Source organism: Aquarana catesbeiana, linkage group LG05 (genome assembly GCF_042186555.1).
Source record: "Aquarana catesbeiana isolate 2022-GZ linkage group LG05, ASM4218655v1, whole genome shotgun sequence".
NCBI lineage: Eukaryota > Metazoa > Chordata > Amphibia > Anura > Ranidae > Aquarana > Aquarana catesbeiana.
The window spans coordinates 153,222,938-153,236,166 of NC_133328.1; the positions used below are offsets into that span (position 1 = coordinate 153,222,938).

The following is a 13,229-nucleotide window of genomic DNA, read 5'->3' on the forward strand; positions in this document are numbered from 1 at the left end:
ACAGGCAGGCAGTTGATTTTGCTAGCTGCAGTATCAGTACATATATATATATATATATATATATATATATATATATATATATATATCCCAGCTTAGTGCAGCTACAGGCCATTAGTATGTCTGGAAGGCCAAGAAGGAGAGGCAGACAGTCACAAGCCAATAAGAGAGGGCAAGCAGGCTCTGTGTCTAGTGCTGGTCGTGGAGACGGTGCATCCTCATCAGCACGTGGCCATGGGACACGCTTGGCCTTTTTTTCGGCAGCTGGCCATGTTGAGCCGCAACATGCGGAAGACTTGGTCGAGTGGATGACCAAGCCGTCCTCATCCTCCTCATCCTCTCTCACCCATGCCCAGGGTACTTTGTCTGGCAAAGCAGCGGCCTCTTCCCTCGGCTCAATGTCATCAGTGACTCCTTCCCTAGCCCCACCATGTCCTCCTGAGGAGTCCCTCGAACTGTTTGACCACAGTGTTGGGTACATGCTCCAGGAGGATGCCCAGCGTTTGGAAGGCTCTGATGATGATACTGAGCTTGATGAAGGCAGTAACACGAGCACGGACAGAGGGGGTGCCCAAGAAGGACAGCAATCTAGCAGTCATGCTCCCCCTGCTGCAGCATACTGCCAGGTTTGCTCCAGTGATGAGGAGGGAGGGGATGATGAGGTCACTGACTCAACGTGGGTGCCTGATAGGAGAGAGGAGGAGGAGGAGGAGGCGGCACATCACCAACGAGGCAGGATGCCCTCCAGGGGCCAGCCTAAGGGCAGCACATTGATTGCATCACACCCCAAAGCTCCACATGTGCAGGGCGCTGCAGTCTCTGCGCATTATTCAAAAAGTTCTTTGGTGTGGGCCTTTTTTGAGACGAGTGCATCAGATCGCACCGCTGCTATTTGCAACATATGTCTCAAGCGTATCTCGCGTGGCCAAAACATCTCCCGCTTGGGTACCACATGCTTGACCAGACATATGTTGACCTGCCATGCAGTTCATTGGCAAGCGTATCTAAAAGACCCACACCAAAGAACAAAGAGGACCTCTGCTTGCTCCTCATCAGCTGAGATTTCCAACCCCACTAGACCTTCAGTCCTCTCTGAGACCTGCACTGAGAGGAATGAAGGTGTAGAATTAGGTGTGTCACAGCCACGTACTTGTGGGCAATCTGATTTTGGTACACCGACGTCAGATTGTACCAGGCAAATTTCCCTGCCCCAGCTGCTGCACCGCCGAAAGAAGTTTGCTCCCAGCCATCCACATGCCCAACGGTTGAATGCTAGCTTGGCAAAATTGCTAGCACTTCAACTGCTGCCTTTTCAGTTGGTAGACTCTGCCCCCTTCCGTGAGTTTGTGGAATGTGCGGTTCCTCAGTGGCAGGTACCCAAACGCCACTTTTTCTCACGGAAGGCGATTCCGGCTCTCTACCAGCATGTGGAAGGCAATGTCCATGCCTCGCTGGACAGGGCGGTCAGCGGTAAGGTGCATATTACCGCTGACTCATGGTCCAGCAGGCATGGACAGGGACGTTACCTAAGTTTCACGGCGCATTGGGTGACTCTGCTGGCAGCTGGGAAGGATGCAGGACAAGGTGCAGTAGTGTTGGAGGTTGTTCCGCCACCACGCCTCCAAAATGCTAATGATTGTGACACACCTCTCTCCTCCACCCCCTCCTCTTCTTCTTCCTCCATGGCCTCTTCCTCGGAACCAGCGGTGCTCCGTAGTCGTTCAAGGGGCTACGCAAGTATGCAGGCCAAAAGATGCCATGCGGTGCTTGAGCTGGTGTGCTTGGGGGACAGGAGCCACACTGGGGCAGAGGTTCTGTCAGCTCTGCAGGGGCAGGTTCAGAGGTGGTTGAAGCCACGCCAACTTAAGGCAGGAATGGTGGTTTGCGACAATGGCACCAACCTCCTCTCTGCCCTCCGACAGGGACAAATGACCCATGTGCCCTGTTTGGCTCACGTCCTTAACTTGGTGGTGCAGCGGTTCTTGGGCAGGTACCCGGGCTTACAGGATGTCCTGAGGCAGGCCAGGAAAGTCTGTGTGCATTTCCGCTGGTCATATAATGCCAGTGCTCGGCTGACGGACCTCCAAAAGGAGTTTAACCTGCCCAAGAACCGCCTAATCTGTGACATGCCCACCAGGTGGAACTCAACGTTGGCCATGCTGCAGCGGCTGCACACGCAGCAGAGGGCCATCAATGAGTACCTGTGCGACTATGGCACCAGGACAGGGTCAGGGGAGCTTGTTTTTCTTTCCCCACGCCAGTGGGCCATGATCAGGGATGCATGCACTGTCCTGTCACCATTTGAGGAGGCCACGAGTATGGTGAGCAGTGACAGTGCATGCATCAGTGACACTGTCCCCCTTGTCCACCTGTTGGAGCACACGCTGTGTGGAATAATGGACAGGGCACTTGAGGCAGAACAGAGGCAGGAAGAGGAGGACTTCCTTAGCTCTCAAGGCCCCCTTTATCCAGACAGTGTTCCTGCGTGCCCGCCGATCACACAGGAAGAGGAGGAGGAGGAAGAGGAGGAGGAGGAGGAGGAAGATTGTGTCAGTATGGAGGTGGAGCCTGGCACTCAGCATCAGCAGCAGTCTTTAAGGGATCAGTCCCAAGAAACACATGGACTTGTACGTGGCTGGGAGGAGGTGGCTGCGGACCATGTCGTCCTTAGTGACCCAGAGGACTCCGGACCGAATGCCTCAGCAAACCTACGCTGCATGGCCTCCCTGATCCTGCAAAGCCTGCGTAAGGATCCTCGTATTCGTGGTATCAAGGAGAAGGACCAATACTGGCTGGCAACCCTCCTTGATCCACGTTACAAGGGTAAGGTTGCGGACCTTATCTTGCCATCGCAGAGGGAGCAGAGGATGAAACATCTTCGGGAGGCCTTGCAGAAAGGTCTGTGCAACGTGTTCCCAGAGACTGGGAGGTTACAAACTCCTGTTTCTGGACAACGTGTTGCTGAGGCTTCGGTCAGTCAAAGAAGGAGCGGTGGAGAAGGTGGCCGTCTGACCGATGCGTTCAGACAATTTTTTGGTCCGCAGCCCCAAGGTATGATCGGTTCCAGCAACCATCGCCAGCGTCTGTTTTACATGGTGCAGGAATACCTAGGGGCAAGATCAGACTTGGACACCTTTCCCACCGAAAATCCTCTGGGTTACTGGGTCTTGAGGATGGATCACTGGCCAGAGCTTGCACAGTATGCAATTGAGCTACTGGCCTGTCCTGCATCCAGCGTTCTTTCGGAACGCACATTCAGTGCTGCTGGAGGCGTGGTAACCGATCACAGGGTGCGTCTGTCCACTGACTCGGTCGATCGACTGACCTTCATAAAAATGAATGAGTCTTGGATCACCACCAGCTACCAAGCACCTGATGCTGATGTAACCGAATAATTTTTTTTGAAATCTCAGATCCCTTCAAAGACTGCCTATGCTGATGCTGAGTGACTAACCCTGAGTAATTATCCTCTTCCTCCTCAATCATCACGCTGATAGCTTGTAAGAACATTTTTGGTTCTGGGTGCCACCACCAGTGCCTAAGGCACAATTTTTCAGCCCCTGTTTAACAGGGGCGTGTAATTACGATTTTTGATGTAATACTTTGCAGCAGGGCTCGTTCCTGCATTCCAACTAGAGTGTCTGTGAGGGGTTGCAGTGTTGTGGCACCAGCACCAGTGCCTAAGGCCCAATTTTTCAGCCCTTGTTTAACAGGGGCGTGTAATTACAATTTTTGATGCAATACTTTGCAGCAGGGCTCGTTCCTGCATTCCAACTAGAGTGTCTGTGAGGGGTTGCATTGTTGTGGCACCAGCACCAGTGCCTAAGGCCTAATTTTTCAGCTCCTGTTCAACAGGGGCATGTAATTACAATTCTTGATCTAATATTTCACAGCAGAGCCCTGTGAGGGCTTACAGTGTTGTGGCCACAGCAACACCTAAGGCCCAAATTTCTGCTGAGTATATAGGGCAGGACCCTACTTTCAAACAACTAACTTACAAACAACTCCTACTTGCAAACGGAAGGAGACAACAGGAAGTGAGAATAAATCTACCCCTAGGAAGGGAAATTCTCTCCTGTAAGAGTTAATATGGGAAAAACATTTCTCCTTTCCACTGATGCTTTCCAATCCATTGGGACAAAAAGTGAGGTGAAATCTTCTGAAGAGGAGGAAAGACAGCAAAACAAATGTCACAGGGGTGATAACCCTTCCCTATGTTTTCCAAAAAGCTTAAAAAAGATTTTTTGGCTGGAGCTAAACACGTTAAAAATGTACCCGTTCAAAATTACAAAGAGATTCTACTTAACAACAAACCTACAGCCTGTATACTGCTGTTCAGAGTATATAGGGCCTGGTGGCCCCACACCTTTCCTTATTTTAATTTGGGTGCGGGGTTCCCCTTAATATCCATACAAGACCCAAAGGGCCTGGTAATGGACTGGGGGGTACCCATGCCGTTTGTCTCACTGATTTTCATCCATATTGCCAGGACCCGACATTACAACCCGCAAGCAGTTTTAAATGAGATTTTTTCCTTTAAAAATGACATTTGGTGCAGGGACTGTTCTAAACACGGGAAACACGCGTCACTTTACAGGCATACTATAGACACCCCTCAGGTACGATATTTAAAGGAATATTTCACTTTTTTTTTTTACTTTAAGCATCATTAAAATCACTGCTCCCGAAAAAACGGCCGTTTTTAAAAGTTTTTTTTGCATTGATACATGTCCCCTGGGGTAGGACCCGGGTCCCCAAACCCTTTTTAGGACAATACCATGCAAATTAGCCTTTAAAATGAGCACTTTTGATTTTGAACGTTCGAGTCCCATAGACGTCAATGGGGTTCTAACGTTCGTGCGAACTTTCGGTCCGTTCGCAGGTTCTGGTGCGAACCGAACCGGGGGGTGTTCGGCTCATCCCTATTTACAATACACATTTTAGCAGACAACAGACAGGTAGCTGGAATTGATGACATTAGCATTTAACAGTAGGAGTCCCAACGGTATGAATCAGTCACTATTCCAATATGGCAAATTCAGGGTCCCCAGAGTCTGTGTGTCCTGGGGGACCAGGACCCGAATCCACAGTAATACCGCCTCAAGGGTCCCCAGGCATACAGCTCACAAAGAGCATCGTTCCCCCAAATGTCAGGGCGCACAATTGATCGGCAAGAGGCTAGCACACAGTCCCCTCCAAAAGTCTCTCTCCCGGCTAGGTCTGTCACAGGGCATACACACGATCGGAATATACGATGAAAAGCTCCCGTCAGACTTTTTCTGTCGGACATTCCGCTCGTGTGTACACGGCATAAGAATCACGCAGAGTAAACAGCTAGAGAAACAGCTATCTATGTGAGCAGGATGGATCAAGGGTGACAATTAACACTAGAAAGAAAGGGACATTTTGATGTTAAGTTGTGGGATGAATTTGGGGTCAGGCACTACAACTAGTTAAGTTAAAACAGAGTAATGAGAGTTAAAACAGAATACTTTATATGTTGACAGAGAGGGAAGATGGGATGAGCACTATGGCTGCCTGTCTGATCATAGAATCATAGAAGCTAGAGTATGTAAAGTATGGTATTACAATACATGGGATGCAAAGGATATCAGAACAAAATTAGGAAAGCAGAAGTTAAGCAAGGAAATATTAAAGCATTAAAAGAAAGTGAGAGAATGATATGCATGTGTTGTGTACAAATGGGAAAAATGTAAGCAATTTTAGAGAGATATTCGTGTATGTGTGTGAATGCTGGAACCTTTAGTTCTATCTCGTGTGTGTGTCATGTATGCAGATGTGACCCCCTCCTTTGCACTCTCCTGAAAGAATGTAGCTGGGATGAGAGGTCAGTGAGAAGCTGGAAGGACACCATGCCAATTTCAGTTTTTTAGACAAAACATTTATAACAAAATGTGCCGGGTTAACTAATCTGATGATAAACAATGTGATCCCCTAAGCGTGCAGAGGTTCCAGGTTAAAGGTGATAGCAGGTGTGGTTAGTGATCAAAATATTGATCAAAAGAGGGGAGACTGTAATGGAAATGTGTGTTTATTGTGTATATATTGTATACTAGACAAGTTATATAATGTGATACCTACGTAATCATGTGTATAAAAACCTTCAATTGCATCATAATAAAGCAGAACAGTTTTTTGGAAAGATGCTGAGCATATCTTTTGTGGCTGTTCCCTACTGCAGTAGTTATTATTAATTTGGAACCACTAATCAATATGAGGATAGGAGTTACCTATCATCAAAATGTCCAACTCAAGCTTTATTTAGGAAGGTAGTGCAATGGCTAAACAAAGTTAGTAATCCACAGAAACCAGTAAGATTTTACTAAAAGGAGAAGTACAGCCAAAGGCTGAAGTCCACTCTGTGCTTACATCACAGAAGTCGGTCTAGGCTCTATTTCTCACGACAGTCGAAGTTAGGATCTGGCAGATGCTTGGACCGACACCCGGCTCAGGCTCTCAGCGAGCCACTAGGAGTGTGAGCCAGCCGCTCCACCCCCTCCACAGCTCAGCACTCCAGTGAGTGAGGAGGGGGCAGAGCACAGAGCAGCTCTCTGCTCGGTGAGCTGTGAGAACCGAGCGATTGACGGTGTTCGATCACATCACTCAGTTCTCAGTGCAGAGGCGCCGGGGGACAGATGCAACATCGGACCAATGCTGCATCCACCTAGGTAAGTATGAATCTAGAAAAAAACACAACCCCATACTTCTCTTTTAACATTGAACAGTTGAAAGCTGATTAGCTACTACAGTCAGTTCCTGAGTTATGAATGGGTTAGGGACTGCTGGTTTGTTCTTAAGTCAGATATGTTCGTAAGTCGGAAGCGCATGCGCAGAGTGGCAGAGACATCATTTTCCGATGTTCTGTCAAGTAGCCGCGCATGTGTAGAAGTATTTTTCCGATGTTTTCTGATGTTTTCTGAGGTGCCTGCCATCAAAAAGCGCATGCACAGAACGTCACGCCGCCTCCCATTCGTAAGTAGGAGTCGTTCGCAAGTCAGAGGTTTCTTAACTTGGGGACTGCCTGTATTGGTTGATATACTTTAAACAGTGCCTCTGCAGTTTGTACTATGGTTTTATATAAGTCATTACTCTTATTGTATGACCCCTAAATTTATTTAGGTATCACATAGTATATATGTAGTGCTACCCCTTGGGGGGCCACTGGATTTTTGGGTCCCCCTATTCCTGCACAGCCAGGCCACATTGCATTGTCCAACTTCCGCACTGAGACAGTAATCAGTCCATGTGCTTGGTTTTGTTGTTTTATTGAGGAAGAAACAACTTGGGTATGGATAAGGGATTGTGGGATGCCTCACTTGACTTGGTAGAACATCTTGAGGACAAACTTCCTTCACTATGTACACAAAAATGCAGATCCTGGACTGTACTCCCTCCAGAATAATATCAGTCTCTCATGGATCAGTAGCAAGATTTACCCTTTTCAAGATCTCTATGTCCCCTAGTATGAATAGCAAAGTTCCAAACTGTAAGCAGGCGCACTATGTCCCCTTTGTGAAACTCACAACATTTGAAAATACCTGGCTGTCCTGAAAAGTGTTCCAGAGCAAGGGATTTAGGTTAGCTGTGACATTGTCCCAATGAAAGCATGCTGGATATTGCATCTAGCAGCCTTCTCCCTTGTAGGCACTGGGGATGTAGAGGTACTCAAACTGTCCCTGCTGCCTTGGATAAGACTGCTGTTCAGGCCTCCTGCTGTCCAGGTCTTGCCATGCTAGCCAGGGTGTCTCCTGGAGTAGACAGAAGGGTAGTGGAGATCCCTTTTTTCAGCTTCCTCTCTTTCCTCAGCTTCAGCCTGGAAGCAGAGCCCCCCCAGACCCAGGGTCTTCTCCCAGGCCTATGACTCCAACCTCAGCACTCCATCCTCCACCCAACAACTGCCACAACTGGCCAGGCTCTTTAATATTTATGGGCCTGTCTGACCACCCTGCCAGGCCTCCTACCTGAAGATTGATCAAACTCCCATGAATATTCAAATCCTTGTCTCTGCACCTCCGCCCAATATCTTCTCGAAGTTTCCATGAACCTCCAGAACCAGCGGGAGGTGATAGAGGCTTGATCTGCAGAGCCTTCCAGCCTGACCTTAAGCTGAACCCAAACCAATTTTCCAGACTCATACAAGCTACTATGAGTCAGCAAAATCTACCTACTTAAACTGTACACTAGAGAGTGCTACATATAGTTAGCCTTTATCCCACTAAAAACTTCACACATCTGTGAAGAAGAAAGCAATATTTTCTTGAAAGAATACATTTCTTCTTTGCATGCCTATAAATAAATACATATGCTACAGGAAATAATCAAATCATAATACAACGTGTTTGAAAAAGTCATTTATGCCACAAGTCATTTAATTGCCCAAAAGTCAATTGTTTCAGCAGTATGAGGTACGCAACATAACTTTGCATTGTTGATATTTGTTACTCAGTTGTATTCAATCAATGTAATTCTGATCCTGTTGAATGCACCCTGAGGCAAATGGCTTCAGTAGATCTTGTTTAAGTTGCAGCAGTGCTTCAAGTAATGCAGACACTTTGAAAAACCGATGTGCCTCTAAGGAGTAGTTGTTTTCTACTGTTAGAGTGTGAATCAAGCCAAGAACCTACGTTCATAAACAAAGTTTGAGTTGTGTGAAAAGGAGCTAAACCTAAATCATTGTTTGAATTCCACTGTATTTATTGTTCATTCTTGCAGTCTGTTCTATATTTCTAATCTTGTGATAATGTAATTATTGGAGTTTCCGTCAGTCTAATATTTAAAATAAAATTAAAACAAAAAATGGGTGAGCTGTAATATACTGTTTTATGAACAAATCTTTAACAAGGATCTGTGCCCCAAAAAGCAGGCAGAAGGTAAAGGACCAGTCACAAGAATTGATCATGGTCTTCTTGTAGCTAAACTGTTCCATCTAATTAATTTATCATGCTTTGTTCTACACTGTGTCTCTGTGTGGAGGCAGCCATCTTGATAGAGACTTGGTTTTGCTTCTACATGTTAGAGTCTCCATCAAAGAGAATAGTGAACAGCACAATAGTGACATCACCAAATCTCACTTCAAATCCTGAGACTGGCAGAAAAAAACAGCAGTGACCTAGATCTCACACTGCATACAGTAAATACTGCTGTAAGCCTGTAGTGACAGAAGTGCCTAGGCACCCTAACATACCAGGAACTCTACTACTATTTTTCTTAGGAAAACTTTAAAACAAAAGGCATATTTTTCAGTGTTTTGCTTAGGCACAATTAACGTGTCCCTTTAACAAATCTTCACTTTCTGAGTTCAGGTCCACTTTACATACACTATAATGTCAAAAGTATTGGGATGCCTGCCTTTGCACGCACATTAATGGCATCCCAGTCTTAGTCAGTAGGGTTCAATAGTGAGTTGGCCCACCCTATAGCTATAACAGGTCAGGCACTGATGTGCACAGTCATGTTGGAACAGGAGGGGGCCATCTTCAAATTGTTCCCACAAAGTTGGGAGCATGAAATCGTCCAAAATATCTTGGTATGCTGATGCCTCAAGAGTTCTCTTCACTGGATCTAAGGGGCCAAGCCCAACCCCTGAAAAGCAACCCCACGCCATAATCCCCCTCCACCAAATGATTTGGACCAGTGCACAAAGCAAGGTCCATAAAGACATGGATAAGCGAGTTGGGGTGGAGGAACTTGACTGGCCTGCCCAGAGTCTTGACTTCAACCTCGGTAGGACACTTTTGGGATGAATTAGAGTGGAGACTGCAAACCTGGCCTTCTCGTCCAACATTAGTGTATGACCTTACAAATGCGCTTCTGGAAGAATGGTCAAACATTCCCATAGGAGTTATAGGCCAATCTCTCTCTAAAACACAAATTTGAAACTTTTCACTAAAATTATTGTGACACGCATGCAAGATCCATTTCAAGAGAGAACCTAAAGGGGTATTAGACCTCAAGTGTTGAGCGGTCTATGCTGCGGTTGAACATTGAACATATGATCTGGGATTGCAGAGTGGTGAGATAGATTGCATACATTTAAGGTTATAGCAGACCTCATTATTAATTTAGAGGTTCACATTTCAGGATGAGCAGACTACATGTATGTGGTTGATGGCACAGTGTGGAAATATGTCATAATAGTATTTAAAGTGGTATTGGACCTCTGAATCATTCAGAGGTCTAAGATATCAGGTGAGCATACTACATTCACTGAGAGAGGCACGTGTATAGTATTTTTTTTGTGCACAAATTGCACAGGTGTTTCCTTCAAAATAATTTTGTGAGTACTGAAATTTTGTCTGAATTATATATTGTTTTGGAAACAGTGAGCACTGTGTTTTTTTCTTTTGCTCAACTGTTGAAGTGCTCTGGATCGCTGGGGAACAGTGGAGATGAACACATGGCAAATAAAATGAAAAGTATTGGTTTATATGAATAAAGTGGTATCTGACCTCCTTGAGTGAGAGACCTTGAGTGAAGGTCTTCATGAAAGCAAGAAATTTTTGAAAGTGGCACAATATTACAATTTGAATTTGAGTTTGAAAGGGTGTGGTTGCATGAACAAAAATCTTTAATGGAAGGGATATATTCACCTTTTTCGAAGGGCACTACTATTTTATGTTGTATATATTATTTATTTGGGGCTTCAATAAGGGCTTTAAATTATAAAAAGTTTGAGTCCTGCACAGATTATAGGTTTCTAATTTTATTTGTTCTGTGTGTGATTCAGTGTGTGTGAGCGGCCTGGGGAGTGGAAGGAGATTATAGCAAAGCTGCACAGTAACTTATATATCAATTTAATTTTGAGCATGTTTAAACAAATGGTATGAGCAACAGCAGTACTAGCATTATATAATCAGTCTTTATCATCATTATAAAATAACACTCAACAATAGAAAAATTGTATTTGAAAAAACTTTATTATATTTTTACTAACTGTTTATTGCATTCCCTTATAGCAACAAGAACAAGACCCAACAAACTTATACATCTCAAACTTGCCGATTTCAATGGATGAACAGGAACTAGAAAACATGTTAAAGCCATTTGGACATGTTATCTCTACTAGAATCTTACGAGATGCCAATGGAGTGAGTAGAGGAGTTGGGTTTGCAAGGTATGTTCCTAATTTGCACTTCAAATAATATGTCTTCTGTGCAGAATTAACATTTAAGTGTGTAAACCAAAACATTTTTATTTTGGATAAAGTAGAGAATGGTTACCAAATCTAATCATTTTTTTATTTTTGTTTGTGTCAATGCTGGTGAGACCCACCCTATACATTTGTCCTGGTAACTATTGTCTTAAAAACAGAGAAAATACATCAATTTAAACCGTCACTGCAATAGAAATAAAGGAGAAGTCTGGCACCAAAATGATTAGTTGCGTTAAAAATAGTTTAGTATTCTACCCTATTCTAAACAAAACAAAAAATATATTATGGTGTTAAATACACTTTCTGTTTGCATCAAAATGTGGAATTGTTTTTGGATTAATTCCAGTAACTTGAAACATTTGGCAGCACATAAAGATAGCCAGAGACATCAAAGCATAGGTTCATGATTTGGCCATATCAAAAGTCCTTTAGCTCTGCTTCAGACATAAACATGACCAATTAGGTCGCACAGGGTAACTCACTCACACCCCGTTAGAGAAAATGTGGCAAGACAGAAAGATGCAAGGTATTGGATAGAGGATACTTAACGTTCCATATCTATTATTTGCATCACATTTTTGGGGCTCAGTGGCTCCACTCTCACACGCTTGGGGCTTTACAAAACCCTATCCTGAATTGAAAACTGTGATAAATAAAGTAGATAAAGTTAGTGTCACACTGTTGGTTTTAGAGTCCTTCCTGTAAAAGTGGCAGTCTCCAACTCTCCTGTTTTCACCAAAATGTGATAGTTGTGCTCTTAGCTTCATCCTATGCAGAGATTTTCCATTTTGTGGAGTCAGAATCTATGTACCAGAAGACTGAGAAGAATTGTCATTGGGGTCAGTTAACACTGCATTTAAAACCCTTTACAGATAGAAACAGTAGCTGCCTCCATTTGTTTTAACCGCTTCAGTCCCAGAAGATTTTACCCCCTTCCTGTTCAGAGCACTTTTTGCAATTCGGCACTGCGTCGCTTTAACTGACAATTGCGTGGTCGTGCGATGTAGCACCCAAACAAAACTGATGTCCTTTTTTTCTTTTGGTGGTATTTGATCACCTCCGTGGTTTTTATTTTTTGCGCTATAAACAAAAAAAGAGTGACAATTTTGAAAAAAACGCATTATTTTTTACTTTTTGCTATAACAAATATCCCCCAAAAATATATAAAAAAACTATTTTTTTCCTCAGTTTAGGCCGATATGTATTCTTCTACATATTTTTGGTAAAAAAAAAACCCCAATAAGCGTATATTGATTGGTTTGCGCAAATTTTATAGTGTTTACAAAATAGGGGATAGATTTATAGCATTTTTTATAATTATTTTTTTTACTAGTAATGGTGGCGATCTGCGATTTTTATTGTGGGGACTGACTAGGGGAGATGACAGATCACTGTTCATACTTTGTATGAACAGACGATCTGTCACTTCTCCCCTCAGAGAACCGGGATCTCTGTGTTTACGAGTGATCGCACTCGCATCAGCTCTGGGGGGGCTGCAGGCGTGCGCGCGTGCCCCTAGTGGTCACCAGAGGGAGCGACATAACATAATGGTGATTCACGCAGCCGAGCCATGTTGCTGCAGTACAACTGCGGCCGCTGGTCGGCAAGCGGTTAACAGTCTGTAACAGTCTGTGATACTTTCTACTATGCCAGACAGTTAGAGAACAGATTTTAAAATATGGTAGCTTCCTTCAAAAAGGTAAGGATTCTTTAATTGCTGATAAGAGAATTTAGAGTCAGCTTAAAGAGGATCTTCACACTAGAAAAAAATAAATAAATACTGTAGCTGTTGTAGCTGTTGATTTTTAATTAAAAGATACTTAATTGTGTTAAGGATCCAGTTCTGTCCTCACCTGGGCCAGTTCTTTGCAGGTCTTCGGGTCCCCGGTGCAGCCATGTTTACTTTGGGAAGCTGGCTATGACTCCGTGTAGATTCACAGCTGGCTTTCCACTGCTCATGCACGAGCCACACTGCACTTTGTGAATGGTCTGCAGCCTTTTTGGACCTTTAGGGTGAAGTTCTGCTTTAATTAATTTCATAGCCTGGCGGGAGGTAGCT

General features: G+C 44.4%; 1 protein-coding gene across 1 annotated transcript in view; it reads left to right on the top strand.

Moving 5' to 3' along the window:
• Positions 1-13,229, top strand: part of RBMS3 (RNA binding motif single stranded interacting protein 3) — a 1,276,696-nt gene that overhangs the window by 945,898 nt on the left and 317,569 nt on the right. Inside the window, exon 5 of the mRNA XM_073630281.1 lies at positions 10,974-11,131. Within this exon, the coding sequence (XP_073486382.1) occupies positions 10,974-11,131 (158 nt within the window). The remainder of the gene's footprint in view (positions 1-10,973; positions 11,132-13,229) is intronic.